Source organism: Anoplopoma fimbria, chromosome 24 (genome assembly GCF_027596085.1).
Source record: "Anoplopoma fimbria isolate UVic2021 breed Golden Eagle Sablefish chromosome 24, Afim_UVic_2022, whole genome shotgun sequence".
Classification (NCBI taxonomy): domain Eukaryota; kingdom Metazoa; phylum Chordata; class Actinopteri; order Perciformes; family Anoplopomatidae; genus Anoplopoma; species Anoplopoma fimbria.
The window spans coordinates 15,952,814-15,978,059 of NC_072472.1; the positions used below are offsets into that span (position 1 = coordinate 15,952,814).

Sequence of the window (25,246 nt, forward strand, 5' to 3'; positions counted from 1 at the left end):
CTATGTACGTTCTGATGTATCTGAAAGCGTTCCTGCAAAGTTTCCATATGACTAGTGTATCCATGTTTGCATGAAACTGTTAGCAGTAAGCATCAAACAAGTGGATCCCAGATTGAGACTTTCATGTTTAGGTTTGAAAAAAACACATATAACCAGAGTTAGAATGGAAGAGGGATACCACTTGTATGCCTGTATGCTAAATATGAAGCTACCAGCAGCAGCCAGCTAACTTAGCTTAGCACAAATACTGGAAATGGAGAATCAGCTAGCCTGGCTCTGTCCAAAGGTAACAAAATCCAGCCCCTCTTACGCTCCCCAATTAACATGTTATATCTTGTTTGATTGATTGGACAAAGTTGGAAGTGTAAAAACTACGGATTGACATAATGTGTCAGACTATTTCTTAGTTGGGACGATTGGCCCGGGAACCAGCGTGGACTCTCAAACAGTAGACTCACAAGTCAGTCTCTAAACACTTTGCTCAAGAGGAGACTGAAGATAATCTCCCTCATTTTGTTTTTAAAACTGGGTGGAAACAAGAAGCCTGCATAGCAGCCTTTCATATTGGGACACTGTCGCGTCATAGATGACGTCTACCAACAACAGGGGTTATCTCCTCGTGGCACCACCGTACATCCCCGGGCATATATCCTTAGGACAGAGCCATTGGCTAGCTGTTTCTGTTTCCTGTCTTTGTGCTAAGCTCAGTTAGCCGACATTAGCTTCACATGTAGTCTACACACAAGAATCCTCTCAACTTTCACTCTAGGTTGCTTTTTTGGTAGATACTCAGTTCTACAGGGCAGCAGAGGACAAAATGATGTTGTCCTCAGATAATTGCTTCTGACTTAATGGTAATGTGTGGTGGTTAAAAAAGCCACGCTTGCACAACAGACCGAAATGTGTCAAAAAAGTGGCATGCAGTTTAACTCGGCAACACTAAGATGAATCATTAGAATAGTTTTTCATGAACAGCTGTGGATCTATCATCACTGTTGTTTGCAGACAGATCTTGTTCCTGCTGCAGTCAGCAGACCTCCTCAGATATGCGCATTAATGAGGCTGCTCATTGGGCCTTTCTATGTACCCATTAAGAATCACATGGGCTCTGTACGAAGCACTTCATTGAGAGTGGTTTAAAATGGTCTGTGGTGTGCAGTCCATCTGACTCAGCAATAGCTGCAAAAACAAAAATCTGTTGCTGATCAGACAGAAGACGCCACATAGAAGATTTGTCACTGGGCTTCTCACCCTAATTACTTACAGAAACTCTAAGGTTTTAACCAGTTTATAATGGTTTCACTAATTAGGGCTAAGCCTTTCCTTGGGGGAACTATTAAAGGGACCAAAAGAATGTGGAGTTATGTGTAATTTCTTTAGAATCAAGTAAAGCAATGATGTGCTCAATGTCAAGCCTTTCCAAAAGAATGTGGAGCTATGTGTCATTTCTTTAAAAGCAAGTAAAGCCAATGTCAAGCCTTTGCAGCAGTGGTGAAAGAAGCTGTACTTTGAAATAGATTATAGTTTGTCATCTCATTCAATGGTAAGAGTAGTTCTATCTGACACCCTGGCTCCTCCAGTCCAACATACCAATTTGCTCCCAAAGGCTTTGCGAGGGGTGAGTTGATCCTGATGGAGTCCTGCAGGACCTTGCATGATAGCCTGCCATCAGTGTTTGATGACAACCTTCCTTGTTGGAAGACAAATCAATTTACGGGCAGGTGTTGGTGGTTCATTGTTTTCCAATTCCCATTTAAGAAAACTTCTGGTAGTTTTGACTACTTGATGGATGCTTAAATAAAGGGTGGTATGGTCAGAAAATTAACTGTCCACCTGTCTTTTTAAAATAAGTGTTTCAAACTTTTCTTTTTCTACCATTTTAATCAATGCAGTGCTCGTTCAAAACATGCCTGTACAGAAGGGGCTTGGCCTGTGGTGGGTTCTCGAGAACCGCTCATACAAACAACTTCACACTTAACAATGTGCTTCCTTGAGTCCTGAGCAATACAACTGACTTGGCATAGCCACATTACACACCCAGTGGCGGGTACTTGGAAACACCGGTGAAATACACTCTGGTTCAGATGAAAAGACACCAGTGGCAACCTGGGATTGGGGCCCAACTAAGAAATGTCAATATTAACACCAGCATTGATGTGTTTTATCACCGCACAGTCATACAATTTACTTTATATCTTAAAAAACACATTTAAGTGTGCAGTTACTCCTTAAGTTCAAATACAACATGGGACTCCCAAGGTATTTGTTTTTCCAATTCAAAAGCTTCACTGCTGAAGCTGGTGAGGCCAAAACCTTCTTTTTGATAAGGAGTCTGGCTCAATTAAAGCCATAAACCTCTAACTAGATATGAGTATAGACACAGGCAAGAGGCAAGGAGGGGAGCAAATAAATATTTCCATTGGCTCTCCTCCAGGTTTTCTTCTATCTGCTCTTATGTAGGCCAGGATATTCAGCCTTTTTGACATATCACTTCCTTACACAAGACCTCCCATGCTAGACTCTGACCTTTTTTCTCAAAGTCTTCAGACATGCATAAGTCATCATGCCAGAATCGCACAATTCAGATTTTCCACCTTCTCACACACAGCTGCATTCTTGGACAGGTCACAGACACAGACAGGGAGAATGAATCCACGTCATCCGCTGGAAAATATCGGTAGTTGCATGTCTAAAATGTTGACCGTGAGACGAGTGCACGGCAAAGTAGAGTTAATAGGCTACGGTGAACTGCCACAAGGCATCCTGGCCACCCATCTCACCTATGTGCTTATACTGAGGCTGCACATGTGAGCGCTGGTGATTAGTTTGGATATTTCACAGAGAGGAAGCATATGTCCTAGCACATGTTTCATAGTCCACACCTCTTCTGCTTTCTCTCTTTCTTCTCTTTAATTTTAATGCTGACTCTTTCTGCAACTTTGCTTAGCATGGTTTCTGTAATTGTTCTCTATCTGGCAGTATTGTACAATTTTGGTAAAAACTATGCGTAACTTTTACTGAAAATTTTATTTTAGTGCATTTAGCCTTCCCTCAAACTTTCTAGAGTAGCTTGTGGACAAATGTGGTTTCCTTATACGAAGCAGGCTCAGATTCCTTGATTTTTAAGGATTTAGATTCACAATATCAAATATTAGAGCATCCTCTCAGAATATGAGAAATACTTTGATACATGTCCTAAGCATTCATATGAAGGTTATCTAGAAGTGCTATGTCAAGGGGAAACTGGACTTTCTAGGTTTTGAAGATGTTCCACAAAATGGTTGATTCTGGAAGCTTGGCGTAGTAGTGTTTAACACATTAGCTAGCTGGGCCAGAGCTAGTCAGTCTCAATAGCTCTCCAAGCTCCTCCACTTTCTTGCACTGTGCTGTTTGTTCCTCCTGACATTTTATTCACCTTTTGTGAACAATCTCATTCAATACAAAGTAAATGAAGAGGAAAACAAAGGTATCTGAGTAATGAGCTTGGTCTAGCAAGCTTGATAGGGCGTTAGCTTAGATTGGAAGTTTAGAAGTTCACACAGTTAATTTAAAAGGCATTTTTGTACCATAGACTCCATTCTCTTAACTGTGTGTATGTTTCATAACTGTGTGTAAACAACTTTTTAGTAGAGAGGTTAATAACCTACTCCAGCAGAGTTAATAAAAGTAAAAGGTGCAACAGCTAGCGTGCTACGATGGCTTCTTCCATTTTGGACTCTCTGGCTCGGTGTATTATCAGACTTGTAAATAAACAGCTCAAACAATGCATGGATTTACCTCAGCCCCTTGAGTGAATCTACTTATTGTAGCAATTGCATTTGAATGAACTGAATTTGCATCAAATTTGTGACTAGGCCTTGATAGTAACAATAAATAATTGCAGAACAGGGCAAAGAAAATGCAGTATTAGTTGTAATTATACATGAATGGCTTTATTTTGGAATAAATACACTGAGTCAAAGACAATTACAAATGCCTGTGTAAAAAAGTATCTTAAAAGTATTTACATATTTTTTTTGCACAGAGCTGAATAAATATATACATAGTATACAATACAGCCCATGTAGGTCATAGGTTTCTTTTGCTGTACAAAGTGCAAAAGCAGATACAAAATAAAAATGACAATCCAACTAACGCAGGATCCATCATGAATTGAATGTTGGACTGAACGATGTGGCCGCGTCAAGAAACAAAACATGAATATAATGGATTACAGGATTTCAGCAAGTTTGTAGAAAGAACAGCTTGGCCCTGGCTTTGGGGCCACGACCAGGCGATCCAGGAAAACACAAATTCTGCACAGCATAACAGAGGGATTGACAGTTTTTCTTCCCCTCTCCGCTCTATCTTTTCATTGATAATAAATTACAGTGGTAACTGTGCCGGACAGGCTTGACTCGACATGGCTGAACAGTATGAACTGAGAAGACAATTGTTGTGGTCGAATGATAAAGGAAATGAAGGAAGCAATCAGACACGCTGAACAAAAGGAGGCGGAAATTAAATGCAGCATGTGTGCCTATTATTGAGATAAGATGAGGGCTTCATTATAGCCATTATTTCAGATGAGCAGTGTTATGGTTGGTGCAGCCTGATGAAATCGCTGAGCTGGCGGGCAAACCAGCTGACAGGGACCACTGGCCATTGTCTCCTGCCCTGCTTTGTTCAGTCAGATCTGTCATGAAAAACCACCAATGTGACTTCAGATTCTAGTTTAAACTGTTTCCATGACTGCTACTGAGTGTGAGGTCTGAAGAAAACCTAGTTTTGGAGGAGCAATGCTGGCTGTATCGTTATTGTTTGTATCAGGAGTAAAAATAAAAAAATACAGTGGTTGTTACTAAAGATATCTATCCAATCTTGTATCAACCTTTATCTGCTATAGCTGCTAACCAACAGATTGTATTTGCCTTGTAAAAATGCAGTATGAGCATAACAGAAAGCACAACAATGCAAATGATGTGAGATGTTTCATTTCTCAATTAATTCCAAGATTTTGAAAGACTCCCTGAAAAAACACCTATATTGGGCACCATGTATTGTGAGCAATACATGTTAGTCCAGGTTGTCAGAAGTTATGGATGTCAATCCTGGTTTATTGGAGTAATAGTTTGGAAACCAGAAGGCTTCACTGATCTACTTGCAAGACTCAGCGAGAACTTTGAAACCTGAACAGTTAAAACATTATGACATGAAATGGATTTCAGACTCATAAGGTACACTAGATTGTTTGCTTGCAAATGGAAATTTTGTATCTGCTGACAGTACAAATGATTCCACTACATCTTGTTTGACCTTTCTATCGTAGTATTTTGCCATCAGAGTTTAAAGTCAGAGTGATGGCAGTGAAAATTATCTTCCAGCATTGATCCAGCGGCTTTCACTCTCCTTCCAATATTCTTGTTGTCCCATGACGCAGTCCGACAGACACGGAGTGTGTGATACTTGCAGGTGGATTTGATTCTTTCCTTTTTAAAACATAACAAAGATTTGTAGTTCATAGGTTTCAGTCATTAGCAAGGCATTAGTTTACAGAAGTCCAGCTCCTGTGGCTTGCGTAAGCCAGTGCAGTGGTCCCTTGGGAGCAGATACCCAGTTTGAGTTTTGCAGTGCAAAGGTCGTCTCTTGAAGCCCTTTCCACAGGTTCTGGAGCAAGGTGACCACTGCCCAATATGCCACTCTGGACAGGGGTCTCCACAGACCCTAGTGGCCGAGGGTCTTTGTGAAGGATCACAGTCCAACCCCGGCTTCCCGTCATGTCTCAGACACTGCACCATCCTCCTCTGGATCCCACTGCCGCAGGTCACTGAGCACTGATCCCAACCTGCGGATATCCATTTCCCAAGAGCAGGATCCTCCATGTTATAAGACTTCTTCAGGGTGTCTCCCCCATGCTCTTTGACAGTATCCTCAGCCAGGACACTGTTATGGGAGTTCACACGGCCCTCCTTCTTCAGAGTCTTGTCCTCCTTAGTCTGACGGGCGAGGTAGAAGGAGTAGCGGATGCGAGGCGGCGTCATCTGGCCCGCACACAGCACCTCCACAGTCAGGGATTCTCCCAAGGGCTTCACAGCCTGCAGGGTCTCGGCGAGGCCGGCTGTGCCGCTGTAGCGCAGCAGGCTTTCCTTTATGATGATGTCCCTCTCTCCAGCTGACACCACGTAGTTCCCATTGAGCAGGTAGTGGCCCTTGCTGTTTTTAACCGCCAAATAGTTGTCATCACCCCTCATTCCCTTGTAGCCTCTCTGACGGATGTCTATGTTGGCTGCGCCCACTGGTAACATGACCACAAAGTTGTAGCCGTGCCTGCATGTCGAAACAATTTTTACAGTCAATGAGAGCTTAAAATAGTGAAGTTGATAATGCTATCACGTTAAAATAAGTGGGAAACTAAGAATGACGTCAGCGGAATCCCATGACGATGTGGATTTTACTCACTCAGGCTTTGTAAAGAGTCCCGACACCTTTTTGCAGCCCTTGCTATCACCTCCGCAGATTCCACACTTATCAAACTTCTTGCTGGAGCCAATTTTTCCATCACAGCCGGCCTTAATGCACTTCCCTTGGACACACACTCCTGTGGAGTCTGGGGAGCATGGAGTTCCATCCACAACCTTGTTTGTACAAAGCAGCAAACACAACAGGAACTTTTACACAGGTCTATACTCTCTTATATTACAGTCCCTTCTGAGTTTACTTTGCTTTATTTCTTTATTCCAGGTTGATGAAATATAAAAATAGTTCTATACTGTCCTGTTTTATAAAATTGGGCAAATAAGCAAGTAGAGAAAATATACATTGAAATTATCCCTCATAAATGTACTAGTTACAGACATATAAAAATACAGTGAACACACCAGGAAAATGTTACAATTTGAGTCTGTAACAGTCATACATATGACATTGCATCTGAACTGAAGCTGTCAAGTAAATCAGCCTCACTGCTACCACATTGAGTTCACAATCTGGGGAAACTCCCACTCACATTTTAAACTTAACTGTCCACAGAAAGTACTGTACACTAATTTTTTGGTTCAAAGTTGCTACTAGATGGTTAAAACATCCAGCTGCTCTGTGATTCAGAGCTGTGTGTCCCCTGAGCACTCTCATGATGGACTGAAGTGTGAACTCTGCCTTACTGCTGCTAAAGCTCACTCTACACCCTGCTATCAGAAAGAATAAATCTGTCCTCCTCCTCTCCTTCATTCCTCCTTTCACTCTTTGCACTTCACACCAGAGGCAGCTGTCTGACATTTAATCATGTTCTCGTAACTTGGCCTCATTTCTCAAAGCCTTAGTTTAACTAGACTTTTGTCCCATCCCCAATCAGAATCTCTATACATTTGCTCAGACTAAGCAGAAAATACACTTGCTGTGTTGCTGTTTACCTTTGGTGCCAGGACATAAAAGTAGCCAGTGCCGTTCGCTCTGCAGATGAGTTTACACCTGTCGTCAGTGGACACTCCAGAGTACTTGGGTACCCATACCACGGAGGGGTCGATGCGGTTGCTATTAAAGTTGCGGCCACTGGTTGCACACTGCTCCTCGCGATAAGTCTTACCTAAACAGAGGGGAGGGTACGAGGTGAGAGGTGGGAACGCTTGGGAAATATGTCATTGGACATAATTGTCTGTTAAGAGCCTCGTACCTGTGTCAGGGCAGTGGTTCAGGTTGCAGGAGCGGTATTTGACCCTAACCCCTTGGCAGTATTTACCCCCATTTGACGGAACTGGGTTGTTACACTCTCTTTTAGAGAGTTGGACGCCGCTTCCACACGTGCGTGAGCAGGAACCAAACGGTCCCCACTTCCCCCAACGACCGTCCACCTGGAAATACACAAACCAGTTGCGTGTTGCTGAACAGTGAAAAAACTGTCCTTAATCACACCTCAGTCAAGGTATACATCTCTATCAAGAACTTGGTCTTTTTGTGAGCCTTACCTTCACATTTCGAACCTGTTTGCTTGAACAGACCCCTTGGTCGCAGACCTGATTGTCCCCACAGGGTGTGCCGTCCGCCCAGGGGAAGTGACGAGTCATGCACACCAAATGGCCGTTGGATTTTCCAGTGCACCACAGGCGGCCACATGGAGGCTGCATAAAGGGACAGGGCTTGGAGCCTTCTCCGAACGCGAGCTCGCACTGACGGTCCAGGACGTAGGACGTTCCCGGCATCACGTCAGGGAGGACCAGCGGTCTCTGAGGCTGGTCGAGCAAACATTCCCCTAGAAGAGGGAGACTAGGTGAGTAACCCACTGAAGCAACTGTTGTCTCTGGTTATATTGACTGTGATGTCCAACTTTGAGCACTTCACACCCATTTATTAAAGTAAGTGCCATCATTTCACAAAATAATTTATCACAGTAATCATTGAAAACAGTGTATTTCTTCAACAATATTTCCAAGTGTGTGTGTGTGTGTGTGTGTGTGTGTGTGTGTGTGTGTGTGTGTGTGTGTGTGTGTGTGTGTGTGTGTGTGTGTGTGTGTTGTGTGGTTGGATTGTAGGTTGGAGGCAGTAAACAGACATTGCCCTTGTGATTTGGGCTCTTTGAAGTGAAAATACAGCCTGATGCAGTGCATGCAGTGTATGCCACATACCACACACACATGCATGATCGCCCAACACACAGCCCCCCCCCCCCATCCTAACCTCTCCCTAAAAACCCACAAGCTATTCCTCTCATGTTCGATCTCACCCAGGGATAGAGTCATACTAGAATAATCTTACATTTTTTAGTTTAAATTCTCTGGACTTTAAACCAAATTGGCATGCGGCAAGCAAGCAGTTCACAGGTCAAAAGACTCCATTTCCACACATTTTCACCTTTCCAGGAACAGGCTAATAATAGGTAGAGTTTGACGAGCAGGTGCTTGGAAACATGAAAGATCAACGTGACTGGATGAGAAGGTTTCCAGGAGGAGGTTTTTATCACTCAGCTCGTCACCCTTATGGGGAATTTACACATCAAAAACAAGCATTTGCACTGGGGGAAAAACTAAGTTCACTTGCTTTGAACTGTTTATTATGCCGTTGGTGTAGCGGTGAATTCGTAACAGATAACAAGGCAGTGAGTGAATGAGCTGTAACTGGTGGCAAATTTGTTAACTTGCATTTCACCGCAGATTTGGCTAAAGAAACACACTGATTGACTGATACAATCCTATATAAATAAATCACTCTACACTGAAAAGGCTGAAACTCTCCTCTTCCTTCCTACTCATTCTCCAAAGAGCACTTCTTGAAAAAAAAAAAAAAAAAAGCTGGTATTGTGTGTGTTGAGAAATGAACAGGTTACAAATCATTTTGGGTGCAGCACTGCATGAAAACTGCCTCAAACATGTGGTAACATGTTTTTTTTTCTCTCTTTTTTTTGAAGTCAAGATTTATGACATGGCCAGGAGAAACCAAGTTACAAGATTGTTAGATAGAAATCACTCCCTGTCCAGTCAAAAATGTTCTTCGCTCTGAAGAAGTTCAGATTATCTCTTAAATGGACACAGAAAGAAGCAAAAAACGGTGCCTATTTGGAGTAAACCTGCATGGGAAACACAGGGCAGATACACCTCTCTGTCCAAACCGCTGTGGAGACTCTCCCCAGAACAAGCTCTCTAATTTGGGACAGATGTGGGGGCAGTTTTAAAATAAACGTTTAGCATTGCTCCAAGGCTTAGTCCTGTGGTCTGGCCTGCTTGGCAAACAATCTGCATCCAACCAATGAATTTCTCTCTGGCTTTTGCTTGTCTTTTCTATGAACATTGTGCTATACAAAGTTAGGGTTAGGTGTTACGTTTGAAGACTGACACTTTTTTGCAAATCAAAAGAGTTTGTTTTAACCCAGAAAATTAAGTAAAACCAAGCATATGTCACAAAGAGGGCCTGCTCCTCGTCAAAAACTGCATGTCTTGATCCATGGACAAACAGAATCAAGAACAGAAAAACATCTGATTATGATAATAATACAATGAATATGTGCTCTCCTAATGTGATCAACACCCTACTACATGTTTGTTAAGCACTGTTGATGGCCCTTAAAGGAGTGCTTCATCAATTTAGCATTGCTTTCCTATGACATTGTTGGATTGTGAAGCAGCAAACCCAAAGACATTTTCCTTTTCAAAGCCTGCTTACATTACCCAAAATGCAACTCGACCGGTGGTTTCGAGTTGCATTGTGGGTAAAACTTAGTTCTTATTGATCTGGATACATTTCTGACAGTAGTCAACCTATTATTATTTTTATTTTTAAGGGTTATTAAAAGGTGATTTATTTATTTATTTTTAAAAAGGGTCTACTAGTAGAGGCTAATGTAGCCTCCATTTCCAACTCTCAAGCAGTGATGACGAACAAGCTACATAGATCTGATATAATCACCTCTTTCAAACTCGACACCCCCTTATTTTCAAACATGTAGTCTTCAACCACAACCAATGCTGTCACACCATCTTGAAATATCTCTTAAGACAAATTATCAGTCAGCAAGCAGCTCCCTCTGGAGCCACTAAAGGCTATATACAATGTTTTTACATATGCAGTAGTGCTCCCCAAAACGTGTTAACAGACTTTGATGCGTAAAATCTGTGCAGATACCCTTTAATGATTGTGAGTGTCTGTTTGTGTCCGTCCTGACTTTGACTTCACACCTCTTCAAACACACTGTGGGGCTGTTAGCAGTCAAACACAGGGGTCAGGGGTCGTGGAAACTCACCGTGCCCGCTGTCGAGAAATTCAGTGATGATGGCAGCGCTGCAGGGGGACCATGGGCTGGTGCGGTTGATCTGAATGAGAGTAGGAGACATCATGTGGTTGTCCTGTAGTTTCCCAAACACGTCCTCACAGGCCCTCACGTTGTCGTGTGGCATGTTGAACACGTGTCCTGTAGAGCGGGAACGAGACGTCAGATGTCTCTCATGAATTACATGGATTCTTTAATCTGTAAATTGTGTAAATATGCGCTAACGATACAGGAAATGCTGCAGTACTAATGTGTGTTGAATAATGGATGGTGTGGGCTCACCGAGTTCATGAGCAGTGGTGAAGGCTGAGGGAAGGCCGTCGTCTTCGATCACAGAACAGCTCCTCTTGGGGTCGCACATGGTGCCAACATCTGCCATGCCAAGAGTGTCACAGGTGGAAGCTCCACACAGGTCCTGGACACAAAAAATATATATATATATATAATTGTATCTTTTTTTGCATTCATTCATATGCGATTAAGAGTTAGAGAAAAAGTAAAACAAACAAGGCACTTACGTAAGAACTGTTTATTACAATTTGAGTCTGAAGTTTTGTAACATTGGCCTTCATTTCAGTGTGTTATGATAACATTGTAATTTCGTTGAAACATTAGACCTTGGAGTTTGTTTGAAACCCGTCCGATTATGTGAAATATCTTTTTTGTGTCGTGCCCTGTCTGACCTCTTATTAGTGATGTCACATTGTTCCCTTCATCAATTAACTTGGTGAGTACAATGTTATTGATGCCAATAGAAGCGATGGCCAAAAGTTGTAACAAACTGGAATTAATTAATTTGCCATGTTCTCATTAGAGTAAGGTTTGTTTTCGAGAGATCAAGATGCGATAGTGTTAAGTCAGGCTTTCCACCACCCATTCTTAAGTGTTTTTAGTGGGCAACAGTGTTTAGAGCACACCGGCTTCTATGAGGTAATGCAACTGTCCCCAATCATAACATTTCCATGCCAGAGCAGAGTTTCCAGATGACCTATTTCTCCACCACAAGGTTTTAAAACCCAATCTTAGCGAGCATCCATTTGGAGCTGAACCTACTAATCACAGGACAGTAAGTTCTGCAGTAACCGCCACAGAGATCCGCCCATCTGCTTAGCTCCTAAACAGCTCTGTCTCTACATACCCAGGAACACAGAAACCCAATGGTGGTCAGCTATTAGAGATAAAGCAAAGCCCTTGGTTAATGTCACACAGCCCTTGTAACCCCTCCTCTGCGCTGGATGTACACATAAAAAACCCCAGAGCCAAGTGAAGACCCTTAGTGCTATGACAAATCATTCCTAGAATAAACCACAAAAACCACAGTTGTTGGCCAGCGCAAATCTAGTCCAGATGTGCTCATGTGTGCAGACGACATGTGAACGCTGTGGCCATTTACGAGCAAAAAAAAAATCAAATCTGCAAAAGAAAAGGGGAGAAGAACCATCAGTGTCAATGAGTTTGTTCTTTGCTTTGACCTACTTCTCACATCTGTCAACAATAGGCAAGTTATCTCAGCAAATAAATATTTCCATTTTGTTTTGTGTACAGATTTCAATGCATATAACTACCCTCTAACTATCATGACACTCAGAGTCTCAGTTAGTACTTTTTAAACTCAAGACTATGAGGAGTAGAAAAATAGGTCTGATAAGACAGTATCAGTTTACAACATGCAGACATTTTTGGGTTTACTCTTTTCTTTCCCAACCAATTATCCATCACATAAGTAAAGGCAAACGAGTACAATCGCCCCTCTCTCCCTGGGAAAACCTAAATATGACAGATTTACAGTCAGACTTAGTCTTTAACAGGCTGGATGCTCACATACAATAAACTTTCTGTGTAACTTAATGAACGGAGTAAACTAGCAACATTCTTTACACAACAGTCATGCTGGCTATAGAGTTTAAAGACAACCGCAGTTGCCTCTGGACAACACCGAGTTGGTCTTCATAAAACCAGCAAATTACACTGTGGGCTGCTAAACAGCAGACAATGGACATGCCTTAAATGCCCATTGAAAGCCATGGCAAACCAAAACAACACCACTGACTAAGTCGACTAATTTCTGTCACCAAGTTATGAATCAACAGAAGATGGACTGTTGGACTTTTTGACCTTTGCTGATCTTCTGAGCAGTATGCTTTGTTATCTGGGGGGCTTTGTGCAGACGCCTTATTTGATATATGAAGTTAAAGTGTGAAATATAATAAGTACCTTGAGTCTGGTAGGGCCGATTTCACACACAAAGCCTGGCGGTTTAAAATGATTTCATGATCATATTCTCTGGCCTCTCTTACTTTATACTGGAGCACTTTGAATGTTGAGATTCTGGATGTTTTGCACACAATGTCAGCAAGCCCAAAACAATCTAATACACATGTTTATGAAAGAGAATTCTCTCTGATGGACTGAATATTATACTTATTTATTTTTAAGCAATGTCACTTAAACAATGACTGAATCCCTTGACGTCTGTCTTAATGCTTTATGTTGTAGATTACATCCATGTGACTCACTGTCTGTATGCAGGTTCAGTGCAGTTGGATGGGGTCATTTAAACTGACTGCAGAGTTTATAACACAAACACTGCACGAGGAGTTTATGAACCCAGAACCTGGGAACGCCCTAGATTATGTAGCTGGAAGACTTTAATGGAAAATTCGGCCAAATCTTTGAGATGTCATGGCCTGAAGAGGAAAAGCATGCTCCGAGCGATTGAGCAAAACGAATGAATGAGAGAGGAAGTGTGTGACAAATGTGTTGTGAAGATGCAACTGTGCAGGCTGACTGCAGCTGTGCAGGACTGCCTCTCCGGAGCAGCTCGTTTCGGACTGGGGTTGGGCAGGTGGGGCAGAAACATGGAGGGATGTGACATCTCTGACATGCACATAGGAACCTCCCCCCTCCTACACCACTCCCCCGCTCCCCTCCATCTCTCCCTTCAGGGGCCTGTTTAATGAGGAGCAGGCAAGTCGGTGGGTAGGGCTGGAAAACCCACAGCTGGAGGAGGAATGGGAAATGCTGAGAGAAACAGGACACTTCCTACTAATGCATCCCTGGTGGCACTTAAATTTGGCAAAGTTGCAGTTAAAACAAGCATTTGTTTGAGGTCTGCTACGATCGTGTGTCATGTCGTGTTAGTGACATGGGCCAAAGGTAATTCAGCACCTTTTCACTCTTAAATTCTCACTCTTTCATCTGCAATTCGACCCTTTGACTGCAGACTGAACAGTATCCAAATATAAAAAAAATCTCAGTAATTAAATATATATCTGCTGATTTGATTTGTCAACTTTTTTTTTATAAGCGTTCAATGTTGAAATGAAATAAAAGAAGCCAGAAACCCCAGAGAAGACAGTTCATCATAGATCAGCGGTTTACACACTGACCAATGAATGTGAGCTATGACTTCATCTCTGACCCCCTGTCATCTGCCAAGTATTTGGGAGTGTGGGGAGAACTCGAAGTTGTGTTCCAAGTCTATAAAGCTACCCTCTCAGGGTCCATGAAGAGACTATTGCTCATTTCCTTATTGACCCAGCCTCAATGTCAAAGCTGTGATGGTGGACTGCATATTCACTGAGTGCCTGGAGAGTTTGTTTTGAGAGCAAACCAATGACCTGACACAGCAGGAGTGCTTATGTTTGAAAAGAGATGAACTATACTTGTAGTTCATCTCTTATCAAACACAATCATGTCTTACAAACAAAAGACACTGGGTGTTTTTATCTTTATAACCGCCTCATTATTGTAGCGCATAGAGATGATGTAAAGATTTACGCATGTCTGTGCGTAATTGCGCTTTCTAAGACACCACATTCTCCTGCGTTACTTCAGACCCAGCACCGTGAACTCATATGGAGCGGCTTGTTACCTCTCTGGTGAAAAGGATTGCCGTGTCCCAGTAGTCTGGCTGCTTGTCCGTGTTTTTGTTCATCTTTTTTTGCCAAGTGCAAAAGTTTCGCAGCGTCATGGCTGCGTTCCCGGACACCTTTGGTCCTTTGTCCTCCTCGGTTATAATCACGATCTTCACAACCACGATGCTGATGGAGTTGAGGATACTGGGGTGTCTGTAGAGCCGCGCTGCCACTGACATCAGTGTCAAGAGGTAGTGTTTCAAGTCCTCTCCGTGGAAATCCGCCATGGACTCGTCCGCCACCACGAGCGCCTCCACGTACCTGGGGATGGAAGCGAACCTTTTGGTTCTCCCCATCTTCTTCAGCATTGTTTCGGTCACATTGTTGTAATCTTTTAGTTGCCTGTATTTCTCCAATGATTGCGCAACCTGGAGACTTATGTCACTGTCCACTGCGCACCTAGAGGTTGAATTGAGCTTCAGGTTGTTGCTGGTTCTGCGCCGGATGATGTGCGCACCTTCTGCGCTTGTGGTGTCATTTAGCACCGGGCTGATGAAGTATTCCCAGCCTCGGAAGCCGAATGCACCCGTTAAACCCTTACAGAGGCTCAACGCAGCGTAGGAATGCGGGTCAGCGTGCACGTATCCGGAGTAAAAGCACCGGCTGAGGTCAGTGGTGACATCGGTGTTGGAGAGCCAGAATGCGTCTTGGTTAGAAATGGAAGGCGCAATAAAATTCGAGTCCTGGTGTAAATCGATCACAAATTCCTGCTGGAAAGCTCGTATTTTTAAAACACATTTTCCATTTTGGATTTCCACGTCGTTGTCAAAATCCGTCCTGTCATGTTTGTGGTTATCCAATCTAATAGGGAAGCAACGTTCGGTTTCCATGCAACGCACAGGTTTTGAGAGTGAAACCACAAAGCAGAGGAGAAAAGTTGTTCTGATAAACATGACGATGTTTGCATTCAATAAAGAATGCAGTGACCATCAGAAAAAACACAACTAAATCGGTATTAAACCTGCAAGCTCAATGGATGCGGTGAGAACCACAGATCAGGATGAAGAGCATAATCCAACGCGCAGGACTCTAAAACAATGCAGGTCGTGCAAGTCCACTCAGTGCAAACTCCTCCCGGTCATGACCCATCCTCAACCTGTGTATGCTGAGTCGACTGCTGCCTTCTGCGGACTTTATGCATTTTCGGCATGTGTAAAAAAAAAAACTATGGAAACTCAATCTTTCTTTTAGAGGGGGGCAGTCTTTGGAGGCGCTCATTGGATGCGCGTCTCAGCTCACCATTTATTCTGCGTCCACTTGAAACTCTGCAAACAGCATGCCTATCATCATGTCCCAACACACTGGGATGAATTATGTGATGTTTCAATTACTTCCAAGGCTTTGTGTGTTCAGACCCTGGCTGACTTCACACAATGTGAAAGTCATTACCCAACACTTTATGCCAAATTGCGGAGATGGACTTAATAAAAGTATTTTCCATGTCATATAAATAGCAGCTCGCCCATGTTTATTATCAGTGACTAAGAGAGATGTTTCAATTACCTGCATCTTAAATGGAACATAAGGAGTATAAACGAGATGTTAAAATAAGATGAACAGACACAAGTCACTATAATGTTGCAGCTGAAGTCCTGTAGAGGAACATGAGGCTGCTGTGGTTCAGCTTTTATGTTTACGGGTTTCTCTCCGTAACTCGCGGGCGACATCTTGTGGACAGCACTGGAACTGGATCCTTCAATTTAAGGATTGTGTGTTGTATGATTATTAATGGGAGATCTATCCTGTAATACAATGACACAAATGCGAGTCGGCTACTGATACCGAAAGCATATTCTAGGGTACATGTCCACTACATTTCAGAGGGTCTTGCATTTACTATTTACTTTGCAGATTAAACCTTTTTTTTAGAGAGAACATGTGAACATCCTTTCAAATATATAGATTTGTTATATTCTACCTGTGGGTATCAATTAGACATAATGTATGCCATCTTATTTAATAATAAATGCCAGATATAATGACCATAATAATTATAATAATAATTTAACACTCAGAATGGGCCAATGCTTCATGATGAGTGGGCCACTTTTACGTCAAGTGTATTTTGCATTGATACTTTTAATCATTTTATAGTCAGGACATTTATTGTAGAGTCAATTTGCACTGCGGTATCGATACTTTGACTTGAGAAAGGCATCTGAATAATTCACCATCACAGAGGCAGATGTAGGACTAGAGACAGTGAAAGAAGGGTCAAGAGAGAAGGGGAGGACAAGAGGCAGACACGTTGAACTAAGAAGCTGTTCTCTGTAAACACTGGGAGCATAGGCCTGTGTGTAGCAGCTGGGTCTGTGTTTAAATAAGTAGATCATCCGGGTCTTAATATGCAGCCACTCTCCAGCGAGCGTTCTGCCTTGTTGTCCGTTCTCAGCTCGTTGTCAGGGACGCAGCAGTGGTTGCTAGGCTAAGGACCCCTGCCCGCGGCCTGTCCACCAAATAGCCAGTTTTTAATTTTGTATTACAATTTTAAATAATTCTTTAAAAAAACGTTTTTGTTTTTAAAATACGCTAAGAAAATACGCTAAGAAAAGGCCATGAGTATAAATGTGCAGCAAGTCAAACTTTACTGTTTTCTCTGCTGCTTCTGTTTCACGGCAGTTAGCCAGTTGCCCTTCAGCGTTCATCACTTCTGTTGTCACCGTGTCCAAAAAGTAGCGTTACTTTGATGGGACACAACAACAAACTGTGCAAAGTTAAGTTCACGTTAGCATGTAAACTAGGCCGACAGCTAGGATGACTTGTGATTTGTAAAGTTAAAAGATAACGTAAGTACGCAACATATCCCGTGTTTGCTCGTGAGGAAGGAAACAACCGTTCAACCTGCCGTTCACCGTCGACATGAACTCCTATCACGTGCTGGAGCTGGTGGGAGAGGGCTCATTTGGTCGAGTTTACAAGGGAAGGAAGAGATTCTCTGGCCAAGTAAGTCTCTTTTGTCTGAGTGCGTTGATAGCTGTGTGACCGTTTTGTTTAGCCATAACAATCACCGTCTCTGTATCTGTGTCCATCAGGTGGTGGCGCTGAAGTTCATGCCAAAGGTGGGTCGCTCTGAAAAGGAGCTCCGGAGTCTCAAGAGAGAGATTGAGATCATGAGGGATCTTCAACATCCAAACATTGTTCAACTTTTTGACAGCTTTGAGACTGAAACTGAGGTAACTATATTTACTATAATCTCTCGTTCACAAATATTGCTAACACTTATATCATTTGATCCACCTAACTACTTATCTTTACATGTGAGTTCATAATCCCATGTGCACAATCCTTTTCATGTTTGTAACAGGTTGTGGTTGTAACTGAGTATGCAGAGGGTCAGTTGTTCCAGATTCTTGAGGATGATGGGAACTTACCAGAGAGCCAGGTAATCATTGTCAGTGTTCAGAGGTGTGACAGAAATGAGCCTTATCATGTTTTTCTCATGAATCAACATGTGCTCACTCTTCCCTTCTTTCAAGGTCCGTGAGATCGCCTGCCAGCTGGTCTCAGCTCTGTATTATTTACACTCCCATCGCATTCTCCATCGTGACATGAAACCACAAAATATCCTGTTGGGAAAAACAGGGGTTGTAAAACTGTGTGACTTTGGGTAAGTAATTGTTTTAAAGAAAAAGTAGCTGCATCATTCATTTGCACAAAGACAAACTACATGTGATGTGTCTTGCTGTAGGTTTGCCAGGGCCATGAGCGTCTCCACCTTGGTGCTGACGTCTATCAAGGGAACGCCGCTGTACATGTCTCCTGAGCTGGTGGAGGAGAAGCCATATGACCACACTGCTGATCTCTGGTCTCTGGGCTGCATCCTTTATGAACTCCACACGGGGGCGCCTCCGTTCTACACTAACTCCATCTTCCACCTGGTGCAGCTTATAGTGAGAGACCCAGTCAAATGGCCAGACACCATGAGCGACACCTGCAAGGTACAGGATAGCTACAGTCTGTTTGTGCTGTATCACGTTAAGGCCAAAGTGGACATCTGGACCGTATAAAGATGTGATTTTCAAATATTGCAAATGATTGAACAGAGAAAGCCAGAGCTGTACTTACAGGCAGGACCATAAAAAGGATTATAGAAATGCTGAGGTTTTATTCCAAGTACCACCGCTACACCCGCAGTCCAGTGCAGATAATTTTGACCAGACCCCAAAAACAAATTCCTTAAATACTTTGGAACTCTCCTCTTTTTTCTTGGCATAAAAGTAGTATCATTTTTTTTTTTTATTTTATTGTCAGTGATGTGTCACTTACCACCACAGAAGGTAAACTGCACTTCAGGGGACTCAAACTTTTTAGTTCTAGCCAAAGATACTTAGATGATGTCCCTGGTACTCTAGTGATAGCTACAAGCCAGTTAAAGGGTAAACAAGTCATCCGGGCTTATCTGATATTTCCCATACAGAGTTTCCTGAAAGGTTTGTTGACCAAAGACCCTCAGAAGCGGTTGTCGTGGCCAGACCTCCTGCATCATCCCTTTGTTGCTGATGGTGTTTTAGGTGATTAAAAAAAAGCCAAATATGCATGACGCTAGTATGTTTTTGAGATTTTTCTGATGTCAGTTTCATTCTTTTTTTACTCCATGTTGATGTGTTGGCCCAGTGTTGTCAGACACAGGTGTTTTCAGCCCTCTGACGGTCACACCCAGCCCAGACATGATGGCACGGAAACTTCAGCAAGTTGCGGCAAAGATGGTATCGACTCCTGGAGGTAGCAGATTATTGCAGAAGGCCAGGGAACAAACGGCCAATGGCAAAAGAGGGAAACCAGTAGGCAGTGACAGTGCCAAAGTGAGTCACATGTTGATTTTTCATTCGTAAATCAGTCACATGGAATTTCATTGAGGAGCTTTAAGCTGTTCTATGTACATTGACAGAAAGAGAAGGATGGACTGGGAAATGAAAGGGTCAACTATGCAATGGCAGCAGCAACCCCGAGAGCCAAGCCCCCTTCCAGTGAAGTCTCTGTTACCTCAGGTCACTCCGTCATGTCAGCTGCCAATCAAAGCCTCGACCCAAAGAGTCAAGCCTGCGTGAAATCAAAACACAGGTGTTTATGGAAGTTTCAAAATCATGGTACAATATACTACCAAAATAGACTGAGTTATGTGTTCAATGCTGTGGTCATTTCCTCTGCAGGGGTCAGATCAGCAGGGACTATGAACAGGAATTTCCCTCTGTGGAGGTCGGGCCACGACTATTGCAGAGATGCAATGCAGACAGCCAGACCACACTGCACAGGCAGGTCAGTACCGGCTGCTTTTTCCAGTGATACAAAGACATTCCCAATTTAGAAAATGTGGCTTGTATATAAAGTATATATTCTCTTCCAGTTGCAAATCTGCCCTGGTAATAAAAAAACTGTTCGCTATCTTAAAGGGAAACGTAGGTATTTTTCAACCTGGACCCTATTTTCCCATGGTTGGTGTCCAAGTTACTATTCGGGCAACAATTTTAGAAATTTGTCCAGTATTGAACAAGAAAGCTGCATGCAGCAGCAGCAAAACAAGCTGCAAGGGCAAATAGCTCACCGTCAATCTAAAGTTTTATTCACTAAAAGTGCTTGTTGTTGTTACTGACAGGCACGTTGTCCTCCAGCAACGCATCACCTCGCGAGATGGAGACAAGCAAGACTCTTTCCATAATGAAGTCAGACATGTATAATAACAGTCAGAGCCTATCAGTGGCAAAGACATGTACTTTTAATGGAAGTAAATTGCGATGCCCAACTGCCCAAATATGATAACATTGCAGTAGCTGGCATCTGCTGGGCTCTCGCTCAGTACTGTACCAGTTTTAGAAATCGTTTTTCAGACACTTATAATACAATCTGAGTAGCAACAACAAGCACTTTACGTTAACGTTACTTTACAGTGACGCTGCACAATTGACGTTTTTTTGCGGCTTTTTGTAACAGCACTATTGTTCAATATTGGACCAATTTCAAAAAATGATGTCCCTATCAGTCACTTAGACACAAAATATGGGGAAATAGAGTCCTTATTGAAAAAATACCATAGTTACCCTTTTAAAGGAAAATGTGTCTAATAGTATCAATAATGTCTTGTTCTTTCAGGATGTTGACTGTGAGGACTATTGGGAGAAACTGGCTCAAGAATCGGATCCAAGCAGGCAGCAGAGAGAACTATTAAATTACAGTGCAATTATACCTCAACTGAAATCCAAGATCCTTGCATTTAAAGCTCAGGTACTTGGGTCCAATTTTCAATAAGGATAAATTTATTCTACCTCCGACCAATTTTACATTTTGTCTTTTTTCTTTGTTTGGTTAGCTAACAGGTGGCGTTTTGAAAGAAGCGTGGCGGATTCACCTCCCGCTGAAGGTCTTATGCAACCTGATTCTGACCTCTGACCTCGAGAAGTCGCATCACATTGGTCATGAACTTGGTCTACCCCATGTCCTCTTTGACCTCGTCCATGACGCTGTAGAAAACTCAAATTTCATCAAGGTCAGTGCTCAGGAATGGAACCTTATTCAGTAATGAATTAGTCCTGGAACAGTATTCCTGACTTTTTTTCTACTTGCTCCCTACTCAGCAACCATGGAGTGTCCCAGCATATGGAGAAATGATTGTTGTGCTTATGGTCTACTTGGAGAAACACTGTGACTGGGTGGAAGAAGAGCACAGGTTGGACTAAGTTGTTTTCTTCACTGATGCCGATCTTGCTCATTAGTTGAATGCTGTATGTATAGTGTAGTGTAAATGAGTGATTATCTTAAATCGCAGTCATTCAACTATTACAGCTCATCATCTGCTCTCTCTCTCTGTAGACTAGAAGAGTTCACGAAGCCTTTCATCACAATTCTCAGTCAACCAAACCTCATTCCTTTGGCGGTAAGAACTCAGTCAGTCTGTGTATTTTATAAAGTGACTGGCAATCCATTTAGGTTTGTATATCTTGTGGGACACATTTGACTTTGTGATCTCTTCTTTAGCATCTGGCTGCCTCTGTTTTGTCTCTGTTAACACAACACGATGTTCATATCAAAGTGGATATGGACAACCTAACCTCCTTGCTGAAAAAAATGCTTTTGGACTCTTATGAGGTACTGAAACTGTGAGAAGTAATTTGGCAATAATTTGACAATTTGTGATGCAAGTTTAAATTGATCAACTATTGTGTCATGTGCCTTCTTAGCCCCAACTTTCTCTGCCCTCTGGCGTTGGACTCTGTGACGGCCTCCTGTCTTTAGTCCTACACACACTCTCTGAGGTCAGACAACAACTACAATGTGTTAAAAAAATTTCGATTGGATGGATACGAGAGATAGACATGCAATTTCTTCCTCTGCGCTTTGCCTGATTTTTTTTTTCTTTAAACAGCATGAAAGTAGCTCTGGATCTTCATGTTTGGATCCAGTAATGTTTCTGGATCTATGGAAAACAATTGGCAGTTCCCTAGCAGGGACAACACCAGACACAGACTTCTTTTCAGCAAATGGTAAATATACATCATATGAGGCCCACCATTATTTAAAAACACCAATAGCGTCTTATTCTCATTTTGTCACTTTCTTTTCACATCAGGGCTTCATTCCTTTCTGTCTACTGCACTATTTGTCTTCACCAAGGATCCGCACTCCTGCATTGCTCTGTTTTCTGAACGTGAATCAAAATGTGTGTACACTCTGGGCCAGCTGCTGGGGACCGACCGGTTGGTGTTCAGATTTCTTAACTTACCCTTTTAATTTGTACCACCAATCTTAGAGCAGCACAGCTACTACGTCTGGAGCTAACGGTATCATATTATCTACCTTCCAGTATTCATTTGTTTGCTGAAGGAAATCCTGGGAGACTTGAGGTGGATCCGAGTCACCACAGCCTGTCTGTGTTGAGCTGCCACTTGTTGTGCTTTCCGTTTGCCCTGGACCTGCCTTCAGACGCCATGTCCACCATTTTACAGTTGTACGACAGTTGTGGAATAGTTGCAAGCCTCCTGCAGGTGAGAGCCTTCCCCGTGCTCCAATAAAGACCTTGCTGACAAACACAATTCCCTGATGCAACACAGGATAACTCTTGCAATAGCCTCACATCAGCCACACACTACTGTACATCTTAATGTCTCTGTTCTTTTGTGAGAGCATGTGCGCCGTTTGTTGTCGGCTGTTTGATCTGTGACGAGTTGTCTGGGTGATTTTTTTTCTTTTTTTTCGTGCTTTGGCAGGTAATTCAAACTCTTCCTCCTGCGCTGTTAGAGCTGCCTCTCTCCCTGCTGAGCCGTTTGCTCCTGTGTGACCCCGAGCGCTCTGTTTCCCGCCTCGGTGAAACTGCTTGTGGTTTTTTCGCGCCACCCAGAGACAGCCAGCTCACTGCCTCCAAACACCGGCCTCCGCTGTGCAGAACCGCAAGCTCTCTGCTCTCTGACTTGCTGCAGCTGGATGTGCTGTGGGACTCTGCAGTGGAGCTCTTAACTCTGTTGTCCCAAGTAGCCCGTTGTTCCCCTCGGCCCGCCCACCTTCAGCTTTACCTGGAAGCCTCAGCGCTGCACCAGGCGCTAGCTCACCCTTATGACCAGATCAGGACCGCCACATGCAGACTCCTCGGAAATTTAGATCCGTTCAGGCCTCCTACGCTGCACACCTTGCAACCTGACATTTTCAAATGCATGATAGACTGTCTTCACGATTCCTGCGTACCTGTCCGACGTATGGCCTGCAGGGCAGTTGGGAACTGGTTGGGATATAAAGCAGAGGGGGCAAGGTTTGAAATGGGTGGCTCCAACGCAAAGGGCGTTGACGCTACAGGGTGGGGCAAAGGGAAGGCACACGATGAGGTAGCAGGAGATTTGGCTACTATACTAGAACAGGGATTGGACGATGAGGAGAGGGGCAGTTGGACGGAGGAAGCCAGGAGGACGGCGGTCGAGCTGACGTCTCTGATGACTGACCCGGATGCCCTCACACGCCGTCACTGCTGTGCAGCCCTGGGAAACCTGGTACATGTTGACGGAGCCGTATCCCTGTTGTTGGCGGAAGACGCGGCCAGCTTGCTCCTGAGAGCTGCATGCACGGATTCCCATAATGCAGTGAGACAAGCCGCCATAGCAACCCTGTGCCTGTACAGCGAGCAGGACGAAATACGTCAGGTAATACAGTGAACAGGTTACAGGAGGGCAGAGGTCGACACTACAATCACTATGTTTCAGTTTTCAGAATTTGTATAGAAAGAGTGTTATTTAATGTCAAGATTTAGATTCAACAATTATAACAATTTCAATGTAATGCCTTCAAGTAACATGCCATTAGCTCATCCTTTCCTAATTTAAACTTTTTTTTGGTCATAGTTTATTGCATAAACTTTAACAGGCTAGACAGATACTTTACCTCAATCAGTCTGATCTGCTAGTGCCGGCAGTTTAAACGTGTTAACAAAGCTGTTTGAGTTAGTCACTTTCCTTTGCATTTATTTGAAGGTCCTGAGATCCCTCGATGCCAGTAAGAAACTTCTTCAGGCTTCACAACATGCACCTCCTCAATGTGACTATCATCAGCTCATCAGACAGCTGTAAGTGGGTCCAGTTAGTTAGGAATTAAAGCAGATTTAAATGCCATGTGTGAATAATTTGTCTCCTTCCTTACATTACAAAAGTCCTTCCTCCTGTCTTGAGCAGTTTGGTACAGTCAGTAATCATATTTCATTTATTGTTTTTCTTAAGTGTGTCCTTTTTATTTTAAGATTAATTAATACATGGAATCATAAAGGTGGAAATAAAAGATTTAAGTAAAAAAAAAAAAAAAACTTTTTCTTTATGATCTTTATGTTGACACCCACAGCGGAAATTATGGGTGTGTTTCGAAATAAAACAAAAGTGTGTTGTTGCTGTTATCTGATGTTGCGTTTAATAACACCAGCTGTTCACAATTCATGAGGAAAAAAACAATGAAACAGGAATTGAAATTCCAGAGAGACAACGGCTTTTTTAATTGGAGAAGAGATAATTTTTTTTACCTTTCGTACTCCCCAGTAATAAACACGAGTAGTTAAACGGTCGCTGGGTTTTAAACGTTTGCCTTAAAATTGTTTCACAATTTTGGTTAAGTTCAGATAGCGGCCGTCATTTAGTTGTCGTGTTTCAGTATAACGGACGTTAAGGCCGTATGAGGCAAAATTGTGATTTAGTGCGGAATAAATAATATAGAGTAGATTTATTTTGTTTGTTTGTTTGTTTTTGAACTGCCGGGCAACTGCGAACGGTATTGTAACTAACGGAGGGCTGGACGGTGAATGAATTGTTTCATCCTTTTTAAATTGTTACATTTTCAGCGTAACATCGACTCAAGTATGCGCTCAAAAATGACATTTATGGCTTGATAAAAATAGTTATTAAAGCATTTCTCTCAGTTGTAACAAGAATGTGAAGTGTGTGATGGGCCGGTGTCCATCAGGCCCCGCAGGTTTTTCAAAAACAAGGATTTATGACATTCAGAGGGCACGACTCGTTAGCAGGATAAATAAGACATCAGATTGTAATTTCGGGTTATTACAACAGTCGGTGCGGGTACAAATCCTTTCCAGTCAATCCCCCAACTCGCAGAGAAAACTTGTGAAAGAACACAACGGACG

At 42.8% G+C, this 25,246-nt stretch overlaps 2 protein-coding genes across 2 annotated transcripts; one reads left to right on the top strand and one right to left on the bottom strand.

Annotated features, from left to right (window-relative positions):
- Positions 1–3,934: 3,934 nt before the first annotated feature.
- adamts15a (ADAM metallopeptidase with thrombospondin type 1 motif, 15a) lies at positions 3,935–15,722 on the bottom strand. Its single transcript, XM_054625578.1, has 8 exons — positions 14,607–15,722; positions 11,015–11,147; positions 10,706–10,873; positions 7,941–8,224; positions 7,649–7,826; positions 7,389–7,561; positions 6,439–6,614; positions 3,935–6,306 (listed from the first exon to the last, which is right to left on the bottom strand). Exons 1-8 carry the CDS (start codon positions 15,540–15,542, stop codon positions 5,514–5,516), a joined length of 2,841 nt encoding a protein of 946 aa, XP_054481553.1. The 5' UTR covers positions 15,543–15,722; the 3' UTR covers positions 3,935–5,513.
- A 1,479-nt stretch (positions 15,723–17,201) lies between these two features.
- stk36 (serine/threonine kinase 36 (fused homolog, Drosophila)) lies at positions 17,202–24,381 on the top strand. Its single transcript, XM_054625577.1, has 20 exons — positions 17,202–17,592; positions 17,682–17,822; positions 17,954–18,031; positions 18,126–18,256; positions 18,338–18,587; positions 19,067–19,160; positions 19,264–19,451; positions 19,538–19,710; positions 19,800–19,905; positions 20,737–20,868; positions 20,954–21,130; positions 21,219–21,310; positions 21,454–21,517; positions 21,619–21,729; positions 21,822–21,896; positions 22,007–22,124; positions 22,211–22,337; positions 22,445–22,625; positions 22,848–23,768; positions 24,096–24,381. The coding sequence occupies exons 1-20, from the start codon at positions 17,509–17,511 to the stop codon at positions 24,189–24,191; spliced, it is 3,339 nt and encodes a 1,112-aa protein (XP_054481552.1). The 5' UTR covers positions 17,202–17,508; the 3' UTR covers positions 24,192–24,381.
- Positions 24,382–25,246: the final 865 nt, after the last annotated feature.